At 39.8% G+C, this 23926-nt stretch overlaps 1 protein-coding gene across 3 annotated transcripts in view; it reads right to left on the reverse strand.

Annotated features, from left to right (window-relative positions):
- ABCA13 (ATP binding cassette subfamily A member 13) overlaps positions 1 to 23926 on the reverse strand; it is a 486937-nt gene that overhangs the window by 178550 nt on the left and 284461 nt on the right. For 2 of the 3 annotated variants that reach the window (XM_054559199.1, XM_054559198.1), the window contains 3 exons: positions 13919 to 14011; positions 9343 to 9412; positions 702 to 820 (listed from right to left, as the gene is read on the reverse strand). In XM_054559199.1, coding sequence (XP_054415174.1) covers positions 702 to 820; positions 9343 to 9412; positions 13919 to 14011 — 282 coding nt within the window. The remainder of the gene's footprint in view (positions 1 to 701; positions 821 to 9342; positions 9413 to 13918; positions 14012 to 23926) is intronic. The other variant, XM_024249790.2, reaches the window with a different exon arrangement.

Raw genomic sequence — 23926 nt, forward strand, 5'->3', positions numbered from 1 at the left:
GATATGGGAAAATTACAGTGGGCAGATGTTATTAAGATTGAAAGCAATGAGAAACACTCACTACTGATCTTCCTCATCTGGATTCACCCCCTTAGTCTCAAGGAAATTCAACACAACACAAAAGGTTTCCCAAAAATTGTCCAAGAGGAATTTCAAGATGCTAGTTGTACCCAGGTTCCCATATTGAATGCTGCATAATAGAGAGGACTCTAAAATAAGGCCTTTCTTTCATTATGCTGTAAACTTACTCTAAAATAAGGCCTTTCTTTCATTATGCTGTAAACTTATCTGCTCTTATTTCCTAAAGCAGTAAAACAGCTTCTGGCTCTCGTGCTTCTGCCACTGACAAATCTCAATTGATAGGATTTCCCCCAGCACTTAAAACAGTGAAAGTCAGCAGTAAGGAATCTTATTAAGGTCCATGGCATCTATGTGGAATTTTTTGTGTTTGTTTTTGTTTTCAATTAGACTTTATTATATTTAAATATTAGAAATGGATGAGAAACAGATGACAAAACTATTTGTCTACTTTTAATGTAAAAACATGGACACAGGAAGGGGAACATCACACACTGTGGAATTTTTATGAGCACCAAGGTCAGTCTTAGATTTTTGAGTTTTTAAGAACATTAGCATTTAAAACAATAAGTTTTCCATAGTAATCCAAACAAGAAAAGACCCAGCAAGAGTATTAAACACACCTTGGTTTTTCAGATGGTGCCAGCAAGTACTCCTCCATATTGAAGCCTGAGAGATTCAACAGTGTGTGGCCCAGGTGGTTGGTCAGGTAGGGAGCACTAGCACTTCTGTTTGGACACTTCTGAAATTGTTTTCAAAAAGATAAAAACAAAAACTTTTTTATAATTCACAAACTGGTTCACTGACATTACTTGAAACTACATGTGATTTTTCTCTAGCTTTCCATTTTTAATAAATTATCCGCAGCCCTTTATATGTTCTAATTTCTAAAATCTCTTTCAGTCACTTATATTTGAGAATTATGCCAGAATACCACTGTGACTTTTGCAGTCAATTATATCTGAGAACTTCAAATCCTTTTCTGTATGTAACTTTGGGCAGATTTATAAAAGCTAAAAAGAAAAAAAAATGTTTTCACTGGGGTGATCTTGCATTTGACAAACCTGAAAGAGAGTCAGAGACAACTAGTGGGAGGAAGATAAGCAGGATAATTCAAAGGCGTGTGTCTCTTTCATAAGGGTCTAAAGTAGAAATCAAACAGCTTTTCTCCAGCGACTCACCAGCATGCCAACACCAGCTCTGCATCATGGAATAATCACCTAACAAGGTAGGAGGTGGTGATCAACACAACACAAAACCCAGGCCACTGGAGGCTGCACAATGATGTGCTCTGCCCTGCCACAGACCAGCTTTAGAGTTAATGTGCTTTGTTTCCATTTCTCAAACACTTTCAGAAAAGATGATATATTAAAATAGGAAATGACTCTGAGTCTTTTGTTATCAAAATGCCATGGGTTTGGTCTTGCTGCACAGAAAGCCAATCACTGAGACAATGAGTGTTGCCAGGGAGGAAGATTTTAGCTGAGTTCTGCAGCTGAGGAGAATGAAAGAGAAAGTCTCGAATCCATCTCCTCAACCATCTAAAACTGGTGGGAGTTATATGGAGGGGAAAACGGGAAAACAGGAATGAAGGAGGGGTAAGGAAGCAATCATGATGGATGAGGCGTCTGGAGTCTCATTTTCTGAACTCAGAGATCTAATGTATTTCAGTCCCTTGCCTGAGGATCAGTTTCTTGAGGAAGAAACTCAGGTGAGACAAACTTAAGTTTCAAGTTTTAAGACCAGGGAGGGTCCATTTCTATGTTTATTCGAAAATCCATAAATATTACTTCTAAGAGACATTTGGGCCAGTTTCACATTCATTACAGCTTTGGAAGCTTGTCTGCTTATTTGCAAAATGCAAATGAAAACAGGCTTACCTAAATGCATGGATTTACTGTTAGGTTCAGATACACATGAAAGAACTACAGCAAAGTAAGAAGGGCGATATACATTTAAGATACTACTTTCAGGGTCTTGAAAGAAAGGCTTGAGGAAAGATACTAAAAAGAATAATAATTGTAGTACATAATAATTCAGCAAGACTCTCACTTATTTGTGGAATCTAAAAAAGTCAAACTCATAGGAACAGAGAGTAAAATGGTGATTGGCAGAGAGGATGTTGGTCAATGGATACAAAATTTCCGCTAAACAGCAGGCAAAAGTACAAGAGATCTATTGTACAACATAATGACTACAATCAGTAACAATGTATTGTACCTTGAAAATTGTGAGCCAGTCGAGTGGCTCACACCTGTAATCTCAGCACATTGGGAGGAAGAGGTGGGTGGATCGCTTGACGTCAGGAGTTTGAGACCAGCCTAGGCAACATAATGAAACCCCAGCTCTAATAAAAATACAAAAATTAGCAGGGCATGGTAGCACGATCCTGTGGTCCCAGCTACTCAGGAGGCTGAGGCAGGAGAATTGCTTGAACCTGGGAGGCGGAGGTTGCAGTAAGCCAAGATGGCACCACCGCACTCCAGCCTGGGCCACAGAGCGAGGCTCTGTCTCAAAAAAAGGGAAAAAGAAAATTGCTAAAAGAATAGATTTTAACTTTGGGAGGCTGAGACGGGTGGATCACGAGGTCAGGAGATCGAGACCATCCTGGCTAACATGGTGAAACCCCATCACTACTAAAAATACAAAAAAATTAGCCGGGTATGGTGGTGGGCACCTGTAGTCCCAGCTACTTGGGAGACTGAGGCAGGAGAATGGCGTGAACCCAGGAGGCGGAGCTTGCAGTGAGCCAAGATCGTGCCACTGCACTCCAGCCTGGGCGACAGCGAGATTCCATCTCAAAAAAAAGAGTAGATTTTAAGTATCCTCAACACACACAAACACATGCACACAAATAGTAATGTTGGGGCTCAGGAAACAATACCCCAAAATATGGTGCTTTCACATGCTGAGCTGAAGAAGCTTCAAGGTCTCTCTGACCTCCCTCCTACCCACCATCTCTCCCAAAGCACAGGATGAAGTTGAAATTCTTTACCTACCTAAGATCTAGACTCACTAAGGAGAATGTTTTATTTCTTCTCCTCCCCGTAAGACCAAGAATGTAACCACACCTAAATAGACGGTGTCTGTTGCAAGATCCATTTATTCTCTATTGTAATCTTTTATTGTCCCAGTACAGAATTCGTCTTCTCCCTCCATAACCTGATTTGCCAGGATCCAAGGCCCTATTCTCTCTGTAAACTTGAGATGATATATAAACTTCTGAACTTCATTGGGGGATAGATAATCACTCTGTAATTCTCTCCCTGTACATGTTAAAAGAATTCATCTGCCTTTTCTCCAATTAATCTGCTTTTATGAGCTGATTTTTTAGCAAACCTACAGAGGATGAAGGGCAAGTTTTTCTGTGCCCCTACAATAAGTACATGAGGTAATGCATATAATAAAAAGCTGGATTTAGCCATTCCATAATGGGTGTGTGTGATTTTATATATATATATTTATATATATATATAAAATATCATGATATATGTATATATATAATGTCATATCATTTTATATATTATATATATAATATCATGATATATGATATGCTATAACCACAAATATATATAACTTCTGCTTCTCAATTAAAATAAATAAATAAATCAGCCAACCTTGATGAACATAACAACCTTTAAAGTTTCCCTACCTCCAGCTTTCCTCTCTCCAACTCACTTTACCACCCCCTATACCTATCAAGATACATCCTTCTAAAATGGTGTTTTTAGTTAGATGATTTTCTTGCTAAAAAAAAATTCCAATTCTTATCAAGAATTCAGGTCTACTAGAAAATGTCCTTGGTCTCATTCTAACCATTATCCGTGTAGGTGTCCCCAAATACACCCTCTGTATTAAACTGAATATTGACGGCCCCCACTACTGAAATATCAGGCCCCCATCTCTGGACTCTTTAAATGTAACTTTGTATCTTGATGATGTTATTAAGTTACAGATCTTGAGTCCAGAAGATTATCCTGGATTGTGACAGTGCACCATCATGCAGTCACCTTGTAACTGAGCTGCTTAGCAGTTTAGCCTCAAACAACATTTTAAAATGTTTTATCCTTTCCCTTTTCCTCTTTCCTCTCCCCAGTTTCAAGATGTAGCTCTGAGATAAACTTTACAGCCTCGAAATGTTTTCTTTCTCTTTCCTTTCCCACTTCATGCCCCCATGCCTTATGCACATTTATTTACCTACATGCTTGTTAAGCACACGCCAAGCTCACTTATCTGGTCACGTATTTCCTTAGAAGCTTCAGGGGCTAGACACCTCTGAAAATCTGTCCCCAGCAAAAGATTACTTCAAGGCCGGAACCCATTCCCGGCTGAAGACTGACTACAAGATTGACTGTGATTAGTTTATAACCTGGCAGGATCCACGATGGGGTCAGCCTCTTCACCAAATGAAACAATAATTCAAGATGAGCCACTGGAGTAAGTAACCCCTCCTGGGACCTCCTAGCTCCCCCTCTCCCCAACCCCCAACCTACCACCCCTGCCTCTTCTGCATTCCAAACCCTTTCTTTAAAAAACCCGTGTTCCCTCCACAAATTACAGTGGAATTGCTTTCTGCTCTTCCCCTTGCTGGCACAGATAATAAAGTCTTGCTCACTTTTAATCAGCACATTATTATTTTGGTCTCTTTCCACAAGCAGCGAGCAGCCAGGCCCTTTTGCTGGTTACAACCTGTGCCACTGTGAGAGGGAGGCAGAGGAGGACTAGACACAGAAAGAAGGGGAGGAGGCACTGTGACAATGGAGCTAGAGATGTGTGTAATCTCACCAGAGGCCAAGGAAGGCCAGAAACAAGAGAAGCTGGAGGAGGAAAAGGACAGATTGTCCTCAAGAGTCTTCAGACACCTTAATTTCACTCCAGTGACACTGACTTCTATATAAAGCCACACTCACTCCCGATGACATGTTTTGGGTCATAGTGTTGTTATCCACTGGAGCTCAGGCCTTAAAAATCCCTGTTTGTTCTTTAGAGTTAGCTCAATTCATGCTCCCCTTTGAGCCTTTTCTAATGGTGTCTCTTCCAAATCATGTTTTCATCCTCAGAAGAACTAACCATGGAACTTTTTTGTAGGTTTGGAGAGAGCCACAGTGTATTTGATAAAACACGAGGAAATCGGTTGGGCATGGTGTCTCACACCTACAATCCCAGCACTTTAGGAGGCCAAGGCAGGTGGATCACGAGGTCAGGAGTTCGAGACCAGCCTGGCCAAGATGGTGAAACCCCATCTCTAATAAAAATACGAAAATTAGCCAGGCACAGTAGCGCATGCCTGTAATCCCAGCTACTCAGAAGGCTGAGGCAGAAGAATCGCTTGAACCCAGGAGGCGGAGGTGGCAGTGAGTCGAGATCATGCCACTGCCCTCTAGCCTGGGTGACAGAGCGTGACTCTGTCTCAAAAAAAAAAAAAAAAATGAGGAAATTGACATGCCCTTGCAGACCCAGGGCTTCTGGATAGCACACATGTATTTAAGGGGAGAGAAATATTTTTCCTTCTGACAAAACACAGTCAACTTGGCTCAACATGAACACTAAAGACCAGAGAACTGGCCTTGGGTATATAGGCCTTCCTTCCACACAGCTTTGTGTACATCTCCTTTGAGACAACCCCGAAGAGTAGCCACACCCATTGCTTAGGACTTTCATTAATTCCACCTCAACTCTCTCTCTCCTGAGGTTCTCTGATTTCTAATGTGTGGTCCAGCATTTCTCAAAGTGCATCCCGAAAAACACTGGTGCCACAAAAGGGAAGGACTCTTCAGTCAAATTTGCAGAAAATGCTGCATCTACTCCACTGTCAATTCAATGACAATTTCATTATCACCAAATAGCTTCTTAGAAGAGCTGTGGCAAAGATACCTGCTTAATACTGCTTTATCCAGCATTTGCAAAACTTATTTGACTATGGAACTTTTTCAGGTAAAACCTTTTTTCTTACATATTATTGAAATCTCACAGTTCATGTGAGTTGAAGTGAATTTAGGAACATAAACACCAATCATTCTGATATTTACCCAGTCTAATCCCAATAGGCCTTAGGTAGCTGGTGGTACTAAAAGCTACTAGTATAATAAAATGATCAAATCAAGGCTAGAGAATAAGAGCGTGGTGTAAAAAATTAGAGATCTCATGAGTGTTGAAGCATAGAAAACAATCCCCCAAAATATGGTGCTTGTGCCTGCTGGGCATTTTTATCAATTGAAAGGCCTCAGAAATAAGCCTCAGAATCAAGGTCCCTGGAACCTTGTCTTGTTCCTCCTCCATTCCAATTCTCTTTGGAATTTCCATACCTGAACAAAAAACTCCTTACCAAAGGAAACACAGAGGTCCCCAATCCCCTCCCTGAAATCTCATTATCTAGTTCAGAAAAGAAGAGTGAAGAATGCAACCATGCTTGGATGGACTTTTTCACAAGATAATGCCTGACTTTTGGGCTCACTCAAATTCCAGGAGAATCATCTACAAGCTAATTTCTGTCTGCCTGGCCCATTCTTTCTCTATAACAATCATTTCCTGCCCCTAAAAGAATTATCCACATTTCCCATCTCTTCTCCCTGCTATGAAAAGGGTATAGAAATTTCTGTACCTCTTTGGGGGTTTGGGGTAATTACTCTGTGAGGTGATCCTCCCATGCACATTAACACATTTGTATGGTATTTCCCCAGTTAACCTGCCTTTTGTCAATTGATTTTCAGTGAAGCTTCAGAGGGTAAAAGGGAAGTTTGCCCTTTGCCCCTAAAGTGAATAAATGGAAAAACAAGACCAGGGAAAAAAAAAACAATAATTATGTATTTAAAAAAAAAGATAACTGATCACTGCAAAGGATCACCAAATGTAGCTGAGTTTATTGACAGCTGGGGCCAAGAGGGAAACATGGAGAGTTCCAAAACCTCTCCCATATCAACCAACACTCTGAGTGTTCACTAAGGGTACTGTGTCATTATTCCCGCTTACATGTGTATCTTTCGTCTAAGAGAAGAAAGCAGACTAGTTCCTCCAAAAGCAAGGCTTCTAAAATCTCTAGAAAAAAGACAAACAAAAAAACTTTTTATCTGAGGAATGTGAGCTCCCTTTAAATAATCAGGCCCAGAGAGTCAACTGAAGTGAGACAGCAGTCACACTCCACCCCATCCCCCTTGGGCTAAGCAATCATTTCTAAGCAGCTCGCTATATGGACCCTAGGCTGAGTGCCACCACCAGAGCTATAAAGTAACCTAACAATGCCAGTGAGAATCCCTGACAAACGACTTTTGTAATCACCCACTCTCCTGATTCATTCTTTTTTCTTTAATAAATTATGAGAGAGAAAGAAGGAAGAAACTAGCTAGGCAGATAGTTAGGGCAAGGTCCTCAGCGGCATTTATTTTCTAACAAAGAGCAGCCTGAAAGTTCAGGCTGCAAACATAGATAGGGAGATGAATTCCCACACAGAAAGGGGCCTCCTGTGTAGTCAGCAAGTTTCACTGGCATACAGTGGGCCCCAGTGAGCACATTCCTTTCCTTTTTTGACATACTCACATAAGGAAGCTTGCACGGGGGGCTTGCTTGGAACATGGCTGCAACACTGTAGATAAGAAGAGCTACCCTTGGCCAGGCACATCCCCCTTGAAGGGTAATATTGTTTGGCTCTATGTCTCCACCCAAATCTCATCTTGATTTGTACTCCCACATGTTGTGGGAGGGACCCCAGTGGGAGATAACTGAACACGGGGGTGGTTTCCCCCTTATTGTTCTCATGGTAGTGAATAAGTCCCATGAGATCTGATGGTTTGATAAGGGGAAACCCATTTCCCTTGGTTCTCATTCTCTCTCTTGCTGCTGCCATGTAAGAAGTGCCTTTCGCCTTCTACCATGATTGTGAGGCCTCCCCAGCCATGTAGAGCTGTGAAGTCCAGTAAACCTCTTTCTTTTGTTAATTGCCCAGTCTTGGGTATGCCTTTATCAGCAGCATGAAAATGGATTAATAAAAAGGGTTCCACCCCTAATGCATGCACAGTAGGAGGAGATAAGCAATATGGAGTAACTTAGGCTAAGGACCTGCATGTGCACTAAACAGATGGGGTGGGGACTGCCAGGGATTCGTGCCTTATGGAAATGACACACCTGGTCCTAACCAGTTTTTTGAGCCCTATATAAATGGAGCACTCTTCCCTGCTAGCTTTTTTTTATTAAAACCAATGCTCTTCACTGTAAAATGACAACCCTTTTTTGAGATCCCTCTCTGCAGCAGGGAGTTTTCTCTCTTTCTTTCACTTATTACATTTCTGCTCTAAGCTCACTCTTGGTGTGTCCACATCCTTGACTTCCTCGGCCATGAGACAAATAACTTCATTTGACACCCTAGACAATAAGGCCATTTCACTTGAGCTTCTTTTTTGTTCTCTGGAGTACTTCCAGAGATAACTTGGAAGTGTGTCCCACATAGCTGTCCTCAACTTTGGCTCAAATAAACTCTCTACCTATGTTAATTTGTCTCAGTTTCTTCCCTTAGGTTGACAACTATTAAGGAGAATTGCATCTCATGAGCCACTAACTAGGAAGGCCCTGTAAACATGTTCTCCAAGTGGCCATTTCCATTACAGATGCTCAATTAACTTCAATATTTTTTTTCTTTTCCCTTTTTCAGATAAATTAGACCTGTCATCATACTTGCTTATTGATTGTGGCTAGCAGGTCTATGCCTTTTATTAATTAGAGTCTGAGATTTTCTTTGAGATGAGTTCCAATCAGTTTTCTAAATAAATTTCAATTTATTCTCCTTCACAGATTAGACAGTGATGTCTCTCACCTCAATAGTGGCACACCTACTTCCACATGTTTTTGTAAGAATCAACCATAGTCAGAGAGCTAAGGGGCATCTTAGCTGTTAATATCTAGCCCAAATAAAAATATGGCAAGAACCTTGAGGTCATGCTGCCTTGAAATTTAGAAAAATTTCCTTCCATAGGGCAATTCTAGCTTCTTTATCATTACTTGAAGAATATTCATTTTCTTAATGAATGCCAGGGGAATGTTAAAGACCAAAGGCAGTAGGCAATGAAGGAGAGGGGCACTGTCAATCTATACAGCATCTGTGTTCTATAAATATTCATTGTATGTGATGAAACTTTTCCCAGAAACAGCCAATCCAGGAAACCAAAAAGTCATAGAGACACAGTTACAAATATGAAAATTTTATAGATAGGGTAAACTCATTTTTGTCACTTGAATTTTAGACTTAAAAAGATCAAAAATGCTGCAGAAACCTACCAGGCAGCCACATGAATCCTGGAATTCTGGGTGAGAAAAGGGATCTGTGCGCCAGCATGAAGAATTCTTCCTAAAAAAAAAGGAGAGAATTGGAATGATCTTTCAGATTTACAAAGCTATTGTATTTCCATAAAAGAGAGTTTCATCAGACTAGAACAGAGTTCACAAGATAATCATCTCCTACTGCCGAGAAGGCAGAGCTCTTAGATTTGTTTTCACAGCTTGAGCTGTTAATCTGATGATAATGTTTTATTACAACGCCAGCATTTCCATTATATTACATGGGGCTCACTTTTCTTACTGTACTGAGTGTATCACAGGGCTCCCTAGGACTTTCACGGTGGGGCTGGGGCTCCTGGTGGAACCTGAGGCTTCCAGTCTCATAAACAGGTACCAAGAAGCAATTAATAAACAGCAAGATGCTAATTCCTTTTTGTGGCATGACACAGTAATTTAATCATCACTTAAGGAAAAACAATTTTTAAATTTCCACTTTAAACCTTTCTGGTTAAACTTTCTGTTGCAGAAAGATTGTGCAACAGAAACAGTTATGAAAACCATTTGTAGCAGTGGTTCAAAAACACATTTGTATTCCACAGTTTCCCTATCATTTCTATTTCCTTATGAGTCCCATACTTTAAAATATTTTTTCTAGCATTTGGAAATCAAAATTTGTTTTAGTAATGATAATTACTCTTAATTACTCAAAAATTGGAAAAGGAGGAAGAAAACTAGCATTTACTGAATTACAAGCACTGGAGCACCGGCTAGATATTTTTACCACCATCCTTACTAGCCCTGCTTTTCAGAAGAAGAGGTGGGGTCCAGAGAGGTGAAGCAGCTGTCGAGATCCCAGCTCTATGCAAAATGTGTGCTGCTCCAATGAGAAAGCCAGTATGATAACACCAATTGAAGAAAGCCCTGCCCGGTGAAAAGAAACTTGCCATTTCTATTAACCAGGTTAGCAAAGTACAATGTCTATGTAATCTTTGAAACAACAAAAATAATGTAAAGATTTCTCCACACTACTTTCTTGGCTGACTAGCTTATAGGGACTCCAGTTTGAAACTTAAGAGTTTACATGGAAATAACACCTAAGAGAGTTACGTATTTAATCAGAGTACTGTATCTGATATGTACTTTAAAAAAAAAATTCCATTTATACTTCTGAAACTCAGCAGGCCTTTCTTCCTTCAGATGCCTTAGATGATGGTTAACAAGTGTTTATAATTTAATATATGACTTCAAAAGGTCAGTCCTCTTTTTCTCTTCCAAATCCTCCCTTATTCTTCTCCTAGCTCCCTTTTATAGAGTAAAACTATGTGTCCATGAGAGGTACATAATGACCCATGACAGGTAGTTTTTTGAGCACTTCTCAGCCTCCAACAACGTTTGTGTTCAAACAGATTCACTAAGAAGCTGTGTGAATGTTCATAAAAGGGAGAGACAGAGGGGATGATCTATGAGAAATCAGAAGTTTCTACATAATTTTTCTTTTAAAGTTTAGGAATCTAAAAATACACTTTGACTTAGCAAAGCATTTCCCTAAAGTGGCCTAGAGGACACAGCTGCAGAGAGGCTGCTGGAGGAGGGTCATTTGGTCCTTCAGGTTTGGACACACTGGGTGAAATAGCTCTCTCTACTACAGGGCTGCCTGGAGTTTAAATCACCTAAGGTGTATTTTTTTTTTTTTTTTTTTTTGAGATGGAGTCTCGCCCTGTTGCCCAGGCTGGAATGCAGTGGCACAATCTTGGCTCACTACAACCTCCGCCTCCTGGGCTCAAGTGATTCTCCTGCCTCAGCCTCCCAAGTAGCTGGGATTATGGGTGTGCACCACCATACCCAGCTAATTTTTTGTATCTTTAGTAGAGACGGGGTTTCATCATGTTGGCCAGGCTGGTCTCAAACTCCTGACCTCGTGATCCGCCCACCTCGGCCTCCCCAAAGTGCTAAGGTGCATTTTAAATCTCGAAGACAGAGGCAGAAGCTCTAAGGAGCTACTGTCTTGAGAGTTGCTTTCTGAGGCAGGAACTTGCCTTAAGAGAACAAAAGCTCTCCACAAGAACTACCCTGCTGTTGAGGTGACTATTCTTTCTACAGAACTGAGAGCACACTGATGCAAATGAAGAAAAGCAGAGAGAGGTTCAGCAAGTTGCGTGGGTTACACAGTCAATAAGAGTGGAGCTGAGATTTGGATTCGGGCAGACTGGTCCTATATTGCCCCTCTATCATGATCCCTGGTATGCACACTCTCTGCACTGCTGATCCATGGCCTCAACTTTCATCTTTACAGGCCTCTAAGAGGGAATCTGTCACCAGCCATGACAGGCTCTGAAGATCCCACCTTTTGGCTAATAATGAGCCTTCCAGATTTTCCTGAATACCGAGATGATTTATTATATCGCTGCAATCTAATAACTTTCTTTTTAATTACAAAAATAAACCTTACCCATCTCCCCACTTGGCTTTTTAAGTTTGATAGAAATATAAGATTTGCTACGACCTTTGTTCTGTACTAAACCATTAACAAGAATGGGTGAGGAAAGTGACCATTTTGTGTTAGAAATAGTAGGAGAATTCAACACTGAACTGCCACCAGATATAAGCCTTGTAAAATGAAGCTAAATATCTATATCTACCCATCAGCTTCTAAAAGTTGACAACTTTAACACATTTTAAATTTTAAATTATGCATCACCTACTACTGTGAGGAAACTCATATTTTAGATTGGATTTAGACAACAGTGGATTTTTCTAGAGCTCTTCATTGTCTTCGTATGAGAGGGAGGTACAAATCAGAAGTTCAACATAGCACCATTGAGTTGACACTCAGAGTTGAATATCTCAACAGAAAAGCAACCTATCAGTAGAATCTAATCTATTATTTTAAAATGTTTCCTCTAGTTAATTATCAAGTGATTGCCCAAGTCTTCCAAGGAGGTAAAATGTAGGTATCATCAAATTCAACAATATTTTACACTTACAGAAGGAAATCTACAGGTTTTAAGTAAAACTTTTTGCTCTGATTTGAGGTCCTAGTGAATCAAGCCCTATTTGTATAACATGGACATAAATTATTATTAATACAAGTGTTCACAGCATCTTTTCATGTACCTCTCTCCCTAGCCTTTTGTTATGCTGACCACAAAAATAGATAGAAATGATTAAATATAGAAATGAGTTAAGGATAGATTAGGTAGATTTCACAAAGAAAAGGGAGAACACAAAAACATAAATCCAGGAAGGTAGAAGAAGAATGGACAGAGGAGAAAAGCAATGAGGCTGATCTGCAGGCTGGGCTGGAGGGCAGGAGCTCATGGAACAGAGAGAGGACAGGAGGAGAGTTTGGGGCTCTATTGCAACCCATGTAAAGGGACTGGAAGTAAAATATGTGTCCAAACAAAATGTCCAATATGTTCTGCTATCCTTTAATTATTGATTCCACCTTTTGTTTTTTCCTCTCGAAGGAGAAGGACTAGATAAAAGATTTTTTTTCTTCTAACTGGTTCTTCTTTGATCCCAGCTTGGACCAGGGCCGGACCCCATGGGGCCCTAGGTTACATTTCAATTTTTCAAAGGTAGACATATTTTACACCCTGTGTATTCCATCAGAGAGGAGAAAAATAAAAACATTACCATTGAAGCTTTAGTTAAATAAATTATTTTGTTTTGCAAAGACTAGAGCGAAGCAACATAATTAATTATCTATTAATTCTTTCTTACTGAGAACATTAATAGTTTTTCAGTCTCACACTAATTACCAGTATGACTAATGGGCAAAATATGTCATCACAAATTAGAAAACATATTGCCAATATTGTATTATTGTTAGATTTTTATATTTACTACTTAAAAACATACACTTCTGGCACTTACTAAATCATTAAGACTTTTATCACTTTCCTCATTTGCTCTACCCAGAACTGTAAATTCCTTGAGACCAGGGCCATATTCCATATTAATCTTGGTTCCTACAGCAGCACTTTACTTGTAGTAGATCTTCAATATATAACAATTGAGCAAAATAAGAGGGAAATAAGTGTTTATAAAGAAAGGCCTCCCCTATCCAAGTTTCATAGAAAGGTCATCACAATAACCATGATTAAATACTAAAAAGATAATTTTCAAAGTAATTCACCCCAGATTGATGTACAGTACTGATCTTTAAGTCTTTTAAATTAAAAAAATTATAATTAATTTTTTATATGTACAAGGATTCTCTAAAAGTAAATAACAGATAATACATAATTCAGACTTAATTGCTACTTCATTCTTTTCAGCTTTGAGTTTTATTAAACAAATTGAATGCTATTAATTATGAATTCATTTTGCAATAATATAAAGCATGCATGTACAAAGGGAGAAAGGGGGTAATTATGAAGCTTATTTCGGATCATTTTATATGGCGATACCCATAAGGCCCGTTCAGTCATAACCTACTCATTAGGCTAATTTTGATTTTTTATAACTTAAACTTGTGACATGAAATAACCAATCATGGAGAAAAACAGTCCTCCCAGGCTACAATATTACCAGTTGGGAGTGTTCACTTTTGCAGAGAGCACCTGATACTTACTGTTGTGGGTTTAAATCTGCACAGGGCAAATCTTGATCTCTAAACTTCCGTAGAAGCACACGAGTGAGGTCCAAATCGTCGCCCCCACTGCTGCTGTTCATTGTGAGACAAAGGAAACAAAGTGGGATTATTAGTGGCTCCCAACAGAGAAGGGAGAACCAGCTGCTGACCTCACATTGTGCCCTAGTCAGGCTGATCCATCTAATGATTCCTAGTAAGTGAGATAAAGTTAATTTTCCACTGTTTTTATGGTAATGCCAAACAAGCAATAAAATTGGAAAATTTATTAAAAGTATAGTTTTGCCATCAGATATGCATTTTTATAGACTCACATTCATAGTACATTATTTTCCTCAACATTTTCACTTAATATTATAACACAACCATTTTTCACATATTTGCATGGTTTTTAAAAACAAATTTTAAAGGCTACATAATATCATATTGTGTTAATATATTAAAATCTGCAAAACTATGCTCTTAAAGTTGGAGCTCCAGTCTGGTCTGAATATTTGTTCTATTAACATAGTCCTGAAATAAAACAATTTCTAATGTAAGAAATATCATTTGGTTTCTATATGTGAGCTATATTGAGCTACATTTTCTTAACAGAGGTCCTCAACACAGAATCCTATGTGTGCTTTAAGTACACGTTAAATTTTACTGAGATGCACACATCTCAGAAGTCTATTTGTAGTTCAAGCAGCATTACCCAAAGCCAAAACCACCAATACTGAACTTACTTACTGAAGACACCATCAGCAATAAGACACTATTCATGTCACTGTGGGGAGTTGTAGAAAGAAACAAACCCTGTATTAAATTTTATACCTCAATTATAAGACAATCTTGAGAAAATGTAGAGAAAAAGACATTTTAAGATTTTCTAAATTGGACTGAATGAGAATGAGATCATGTAATTAATTAAAAATCTAAATTAGTATTTAGAAAAGAGTACAGATTTATTACTTTTCAGAAATTACATTGTGTTATTTATAAAATACTTTTTGAGTAATAATCTTTGCAAACACTTGTCGCAAAAATTTCAAAAATGATGTATAATCAGCATTATAGATTATATAGCTATACCTGGTGACCTCAATTCTTTTTGGAAAGAATTATTACATAAATTAACAAATATACATAAGTGACTCCTTTTAAAGAACTTAAAACATTAGCTACACTGAAGAAATGCAAGCACCAGAGGCTGGGAAGAATAGGGGAGAGAGAGAGGTTGGTTAATAGGTACAAACATACAGTTATAAAAAAATAGGTACTAGTGTTTGGTAGCACAGCAGGGTGACTGTAGTTAACAACAATTTATCCTATTTTCAAAACAGCTAGAAGATTTGGAATATTCCCAAAGTAAGAAATTATAAATATTTGAGGTGATAGATATCCTAAATACCCTGCTTTGGTTATTATACATCGTATGCATGTATCAAAATATCATGTGTACCCCATAAATATGTATAATTATTATGAGCAATAAAAAGCTTTAAAAACAGAAAATGCAAAAAAAAAAAAAGAAAGAAGAAATGTAAGCAACCACAGAGTAATCTGTAACCACTGATTTCTCTCATTAATTTTTTGTTCTCAGACAAGAAATAATTGAGTCCAAAATATTTTTCTGAATTGCTATTAGCATTAAAATGTAGAAAGGTCTGAGGTGGAAATGTAGGAATTTCCAACCACATCCTGCAGAACAAACGTAAGCTCAGAATGAGAAGAAACTTCTCATTAGGCTACTGTTCAGTGTGACCCTACACATAGAATGGAACATTACAGACTCCCAATTTCTCTAATTCCTTTAGTGAGCTCTTCTAACATACCAATCTGACATTTTCTTTGCTCAAAATTTATCAATGGCTTCTTGTTACCTATGCGTTTTGAAATAGTATTTGAATCCCTCCACAATCCTAGGGCCTGTTGCTCAACATTTCTTCCTGAGCACGGCACCCAGCCCAGCCTAGCCAGTGCAGCCCAGCCCAGGAGAACCACTGTTTGATTGGGCAGATCTGCTTTTGAGGGTGCTGATCCCTCTGTGTCGGTATCTCCAACATCCTGGACACTTGATTGGAAGCCATCTCCAGCCTGGCCTGGAAACCTTGGTTGGAACACCGATTCCATGATAAGTTCTCCCTGCCTCCTCTGCTCCATTTGTCCTGCCTGGTGGCCTTAGTATACATCTTCACTCGAGTTTAACTGGAGGCTTACCCTTGTTCTCATTACTGGAATGAAGCAATCCTTGAGGAAAGGGCACAATGCTTAGGATAGGTGTTGGAACTCAGGGTCTCATAAATGATGTGTTGAACAAGTTGTGATATGTTAACAGTGCACTGAATTCATTGGCCTCATCCTTAATCTCTATCCAATTATTTTACTTCCCTAAATCTGGCCCTTTCTGAACTTTTACCACTCAAACAAAAACAAAATTTAATTGAGAAGAAATGCAACTCATTACATTAAATTAATATTATATTTCTGCTGAGGAGGACTTTGTTTCCAGAGCAACTTAAAATGCAAACACTTCTGTGGCATTCAAATCCAGAAATAAATGTTTATAGAAAAACACTATCTTCCCCACTGCATAAAATTTAATAAAGATTTTAAAATATTCGTATGGTTTACAACTGTCCTAATATAATTCCCTGCAGCTGTGGCCAGAAACACACAATGATGGAACATGCTGAAATTTACAACAAAGTTATGTCTCATAAGTAGGCAGTGTGACCTCTGTATAAACAGCCTTCAGGTTTCTAACAAATTAGGAAATGCAAGCTTCTTTTAAAAGTATCTTTGTCACCACAAAATTCAAATGCTTTTTTCTAAACTATCCCTCTTTTGTTGCCTTCAAACTCCTGGCTATATTTTAAAGTAAATCTCTGTTAGAAACATTTGACATCTGTCCTTACTAGACTCTAGAAATTGAAAATTACTACCTATGATTCTTGAGGAACTTCATAAATGGAAACACTCTCTCTAATAATCATCTCTTAAAATTTATTGTGCACCAGAGTGACCCAAGGAGCTTGGCTGAACAAATGCACATTCCTAATGGGCCTTCCTGGTTAACAAGTCCCCTCAGTGGTTCTGATTTAGACGAGGATCAAACCAATCTTGAGAAACACTGGGGCATCTGGGAAGACAGCAGCCTGCACTCTCCCCTTCCTTCCTCCCTTCCTCCCTTCCTCCCTTCCTCCCTTCCTCCTTTCCTCCCTTCCTCCCTTCCTCCTTTCCTTTCCGTTCCGTTCCGTTCCATTCCTTTCCATTCCATTCCATTCCTTTCCCTTCCTTTCCTTTCCTTTCTTTCTTCCTTCCTTCCCTACACTCTCAGCTCCAGCCTTTTGACCTCTCCTGATCCAACCAGCTTTTGGTGTTGATAAATTTCTGGTTCCAGGTGAGGTCTTGGGCTCTGTGGGATTTACTACTACCCAAGCAAATTCAGGGCTATCATCCCCACAGGCCAGGCCACATATGAATGCAATGTGAAGAACAGGAGCAGAGCATCCAGGGAAAAGGACCAGAAAGGACCCATCCTGGGAAGTGTGGCCCTCAGAGACCTGCAAATCTCCAGAGACCTCAGCCTCCCCTCTCTCGCTGGACCCCAGTAGTCAAGAAAAAGCTTAAAGGAGCTGATACCTTCTATTCCTAAATGAAAGAGAGTATAGGAAGCAAAGGTCCCCACCTCCCTGAAAAAAACAGAAAGTACTGGCAGCCCAGCTGCTGCCCTACAGAGGCAGAATGTGCTTTGACTCAGAACTTCATCCAGTTGATAGGCAACATCCTTATCTGATCTGTCAAAACAGCAATAACACAAACACATGTCCTGGGGTCCCAGCAACCAGAGAAAAACCCAAACAGTGCCAATACTTATGAAAAATAAAGGTGCTGCAGGAATACACACTTTAAAGTTAAAAACAAAACAAAACAAAAAAAACAAAGAAGCACATGCCTACACAGGACTTTCTCAAACCAAGAAGAATTGTTTCCTGAAGATAATATTAGAGGTATAAATTGAGTAAGAGGATAGCCACTGTTTAGATACAAACAGTGATGTATAAGAAATATCCACACAGAAGGAGGACAAAAAGGAAAAAGAAATCCTTAAGGGAAGATAAAGAATTAAAAGATGGATTTGGAAGACCCTAACATGAGATGTGCTAGGAGTTCTAAAAGGAGGTAAGGAAGAAATTAGATTAATAATAGAAGAAAATTACCCTGAACTGGCAGGACGCGGTAGCTCACGCCTGTAATCCCAGCACTTTGGGAGGCCAAGGCGGGCAGATAACCTAAGGTCAGGAGTTCACGACCAGCCTGGCCAGCATGGTGAAACCCTGTCTCTATTAAAAATACAAAAACGAGCCAGATGTGGTGGCACACACTTGTAATCCCAGCTACTCGGGAGGCTGAGGCAGGAGAATCACTGGAACCCAGGAGGTGGAGGTTGTGGTGAGCCAAGATCACGCCACTGCACTCCAGCCTGGTCAACAGAGTGAGACCCCGTACTCTCCCACCCCACAAAAAAATTACCCTGAACTGAAAAAAAGACTTAAATCTGCAGTTTTGATGAGGAAACAGTTGGGGGGGGGGGATCCTTTACTCCAAGGATAAAGAAGAAATCTTACACAATTCCAGACAGAAAAAGTTACCTATGAGGGGAAGAGACTCAGATAGACTGCTCCAAATCAGACTTCATACCTGGAAGCTACAAAAATAATCTCCCTCATATCACTCCCCAGATTTTAGAACTCCTTAATGCCTCCCTGCATTGTGTTTGCAAGATAATGTCAATTCTCCTCAGAATGCCTTATAATACCATAATACCTGCCAGAAACCATCAAGGCTTCTGCTAGACTTCCTTCATTACTTTTCACATTTACTCACACTTCTTCCTTTAGAGAGAGTACGAGAGAAGAAACTTTCTCTTCTCCATGTCTGGAAAACACCTATTTATCTCAGAAGAAGCAAGTTAGGGGGCATAGCCTTAAAAAACCTTCTTTGACACCCCTAAATAGATCTCCCCATGTGGCTTATGCACAACCCCTCCACCAAGTATCTACCTACAAGACTTTCCCATCTGTTTGTAGGGATCATTTCTCTGCTTGACTGTAAACTTTCTCAGGGTAGAACTTACAGCCTTGTGTTTGTGGAATGAGAATTAGAGCCAGGAGGCCTGAAATGGATTCTCAGTCCTGTTTCTGCTAGGTTGTGCCAACTGAGGACTTCACCCAACATCTGTGAATTCACTGTCTTCACAATGAGAATGTCGTCATCAGGGATTCTCTCTCTTTTTTCTTAAATTTCAGCCCACTAAGAGGTACAACTACTAGCACTTCACAAATTACTGAATCTCAGGTGGGTTGAGCTGAAGAACAGTTCACCCAGGGTGAGGGGCCATGAAGTACATCCTAAATTCATGGTTGGGTAGAGCATGAAGGAAATACACTCACTCATGGATAAACATTTTTTAAATGCCTACTCAGTGCTGGACTTTGTCCCCATACAATGTATACATAATTAAGTCAAGCAAATAGTTTCAGCTATTTGATTTACCATCTATTTTTTCCCACTGGACTGTAAAAGGACCATGGGTGAGTTACATTGAGAAAGCAGCTTCTGTGCCATGACTGAGAGGAAGAATGCTCTTGGGGTATCCAACTGGACATGCAAAGTCGGTCCAGAGTTTGGATGTTCTATGACCTGGACGAAGCCTGGTGTGAAGGCAGACCTTGCAGACAAGGGAAGGGCAACCAGGAAATGAGATCAGAGGGGCAGCCAGTACTTTGTATGTCATTCCGCCAGAAAAAAGGCTTCCAAGAGCCTGCTGGTGAGTATGCTACATCCTCGCCATCCCGCTCAAAAGCACAGATGATATATTAGGTCCATCCTAGTATTTACTAAAAATAAGAAGAAAAATAACTTTCATTGTATTTCTTCCAAACAATTGTCCAATTACTTTCCATTCGTCCTCTCACTGAATTACTGAAACAAAGTGAAGCAATCACTATTATCTCATGTGATAAAGATGCCACACACATAGAAGGAAGTTGTACATATATGAGGAGAAGAATATAAATAATTGAAGATGTTCTCTATGAATGTTAACATCACTGGATCATCAAGTATATAATTGTCACATCCCAGCGACCATTTTGCAAAACCTGGTGGACGTTTTTAAGACGACAGAACACCAACAAATATACACCAACAATCACTGTCAGTCTTCAATTAATTTAATTTCTGTTATCCTTCTGCATATAACAGAAAAGCTTGAGTTTTACAGAACACCAAGTGATTCTACTGTAGGCAAGTGGGCAAGAGATTGGTCAAATTTAGTGGTATTTGTTAAGGAAGATGTTGTAGGAAATGTTGTGGGTTGAATGATTTCCCTCCAAATTTCATGCCCACTCAGAACCTCAGAAAGTGATCTTATTCGGAATGAGTTTATCCAGATATAATTAGACGAGTTCATACAGGATTAGAGTGGGTGCCATATCCAATATGACCGGTGTCTTTCTAAGAGGGAAATGTGGACACAGAGACATGCAGGAGGAATGCCACGTGAAGATGGGAGACTGAGACTGGGTGATGCTGCCACAAGTCAAGGCATGTCAGGGATCGCTGGCAGCCACAGAAGCTAGAGAGGCAAGGAAGGATTCTCCCCTGTAGCCTTCAGAGAGGACATGGTCCTGCTGACCCTTTGATTTCAGACTTCTGGCCTCCAGAACAGTGAGAAAATACATTTCTGTTAAGTAACCCAGTTTGTGGTGCTTTGCTATAGCAGCCCTAGAAAACTAAAAAAGGCACCCAGTTTCTGCTGGCATGCTAACAGGAGAAGGGGATGATGACAGTGGGCACTGACTGGCCACATACATCCACTGGCCCTCTTGGGTTCTTAAAGAACTGGTGTAGCAACCAGGACTTGGAGTCCTACACTTGCTCCTTCTAGGTCTTTTTCTGGTTGGAGAACTAAGAGAAAAAGAGAGAGAGTTTGGGGGTAGGAACAAACTCAGCAGACAGTGGGCCAGGGTCAGGTCCATGTTCAAGGAGGACTCACAGGTTTTTCTAATGCAGTGAACTAGTGGTGTATTTAGGAGCATCTCCTCTAGTAAGGACTAAAAGCCCCATCCCAGAAGATGAGGTCGTGGAGTCTAAATATTTTCTATTTTTAATGTGTAGAGAGCTGTCTTTCTAGGCTCCATTTGTTTGTCTGCTACCTGTCCAAGTTAATTTCTGGAAGACATTTTTGATACATTTCATTTTCATTATTTCAATTTAACAAGGATTTAATGAAAGTAACCATTTCTAGACATGTTGGCAGGAACTAAAGAAGGCTTGATCCTTACCCTCCAGGAAGTCTCCCTGTAGGAAGAAAGGCAAGAATCTCCCGCACTAAGTTAAGCCACAGTGACATCCACGCAGCAATGACAGACATTCAGATGAGAGAGCAGCCACAGAGGATCCTTGGAAGGGGGCATCTGAGCCGGGTTTTGGAAGCATTCTTATTTTGCTGGGAACATTAGAGTCTATAGAGTGGGAGTGGCAGAGGACTGAGGAGAGGAAGGTAGTTTCCATTTCCTTAAACAGGGAGAGATGCAGCAACATCATGTATGATTGTGTCATTCTGAAGTTCAGAGAATGAGATAAAGGGAGTGGCAGAGGCTGCAGAGGCACCAGGAGGACCTGTAGGATATGCTAAGATGTGCCAATATCATCCCTTGGGCAATATGGAGCTGCTCAAGGTTTTGAGCAGGTCCATCAGATCTTACCAGCCTCAGATGTCTGCAAGCAGGTGCAGTTGTGTTCACACTGTATCTATCAGAGCTGCACCACCCTCCTCTAATTTCTCTGGGGCTGCTCTGTGCTGCTCGCCTCCACCCTGAACAGGCACAGAGGCCCTTGCCACCCTTTTCTCACACTTCTTAGTGGGGAGGGAGAATTTCTGGAGCACTCTCAAAACAGCAGTCAGAGCAAGTTGATTCAGAATAAAACTGAGTCAGAAGCCTGGGTCATGAATGGCTGACCAGACCCTAAACCAGCACAGACATGTTCCATACTTCTCCTCCTCTCTCATAGTCTATAAAGTCAATGTGCTGTGGAGGTCTGGTCACAAAACAAGCATTTTTACAGCCCTGTGGATGTCATGCCTTCACTCCCCACCTGGCCACCAAAGCATGTGAGTTAGAGATCACTGGAGACTGAGTTGCCAAAGCCCCAGGTTTGTTTGGGCCCAAGAAATTCAAACCCTCTATGAGCTGTGGGGGTGTCATCTGTTCCTTCATTTGTAGAAGGATTCAGGTAGAAGAGAACCTCTCTGGTGCATTTCTTCTGGTTTGTACTTTTATGAAGATTTGTATTCTGCAAGAAATTTTCAGTGAATTTAATGTAGATATATAATTGCATTTTCTCAACTCTAAAATTTTAGAAGCATGGGGCTCTATTGAGAATTGTCAGAACACTAATAAGATAAGATTTATATGTATCTTCCAAATCAGCACAAAGCTAATGCATTCATGATTTTTGAAAGCTACATGCAGGCCTGAATTATGCACCTATCAACAGGGAGTTACCCTAAGGAGAAAGCGAGGGAGTGTAATGGCAATCTTATATGCCTTCCCAAGGAGACTGCTCACAGATGTTATAAAATGGGGTTGTCCCAAATTTGGAGCAGCAAGGATGGGTGCTAGGTTACCACGGGTGGCCTGTGTACACAGGGAGTCAGGAGGACTATAAGATGTGAAAATCTGGGCCCCTTTGTGAATCATTCCTGTGCCAAGATTTAGACCATGGTGCTTAAATTCAATAGAGAAGGAATGGCCGCATCATTTATCACTCATATATATGAGGGCACTTTTGAGAGTGGAAAGAGGCAAGTTTAATACAAATGCAAAACAACAGGAGTTGTCTTCAGAGAAATCAAGGTACACACTCAGAGAGGATCCAGTATGCAGAAGAAAAGTAATGAATGTCGGTGGAGAGTTCCTAACAAGAGCAGTTATAGCAGCCATAAAATGATAAAATGATGATAGTTATTCTTCTCCCCAACTAATTTTTGACTATCACTGCAAACATTAGAGATAATAACAAAAAAGCGAGAAAATGTTCCATCAATGTGGATGCTCCCTGGTAGCTTTTTACTTTTTCCTCATAACTAACTAAACTACCACTCTACTAAAATAAAAACTGAGAAAATGTAAGCTTGTTCTTTTCTCTTCAGACAGAAATTAACCATTAGAAGTGGGGCACTTGCAATCACTGATGGAACAGGTACTATAGCCTGTGTAGGCAGGACTCCTCTGTAAGGATGAGAAAGTAAACCTCCAGATATGTGAATGCCTCTGTTTCATAAGTTAAGTAACATTATGAAAAATGAGAACAAATATCTTACTTTAAACTAGTAACTCTTAGAAATAGAAGAAAATATTAAAATATCTTAATTCTCAGACTCAATAATTTTGAAGTGCATTACCTCTGTAACAAATGAATACTGGGAGAGTAGGAAAAATGCTTTCAAATGAAAAACATAATCGCCAAATTAATAATGCAGTAGAGAAAGTGAATGGCTATTTGGAGTCAACTGAAAATGGTATCGGTGAAATAAACAACATGTAGAGAAATTCTCAACAGTCTCAGAAGAAAAAGACAAGCGGTAAAGTTGAGAGAGGGGAGGAGGGTGAAGAAGTCAGTTAGAAGCAAAATATGATGTGGAAATACACACATATATATAGACGATGCTTAATATATTCAATATGTAAAGTAAAATTTTAAATAACCAAAAAACTTTGAAAATATTCAACTTCAGTAGTAATCAAAGAGCTGCCTATTAAGCAACGAAATATCAGGTCTGAACTATCAAAACTATTAGAGTTTAGAGAACTGAACTTCCTTTCTCCCACAAAACTAGGGGTTTTGGTTTGTTCTAATTATACATGTAACTACCACCTAGAACAGTAGCTAGCATGTAGTAAGTTCACCATAAATATTTGTTGAAGAAAAGAATCAATG

This window comes from Pongo abelii, chromosome 6 (genome assembly GCF_028885655.2).
Source record: "Pongo abelii isolate AG06213 chromosome 6, NHGRI_mPonAbe1-v2.0_pri, whole genome shotgun sequence".
Lineage (NCBI taxonomy): Eukaryota > Metazoa > Chordata > Mammalia > Primates > Hominidae > Pongo > Pongo abelii.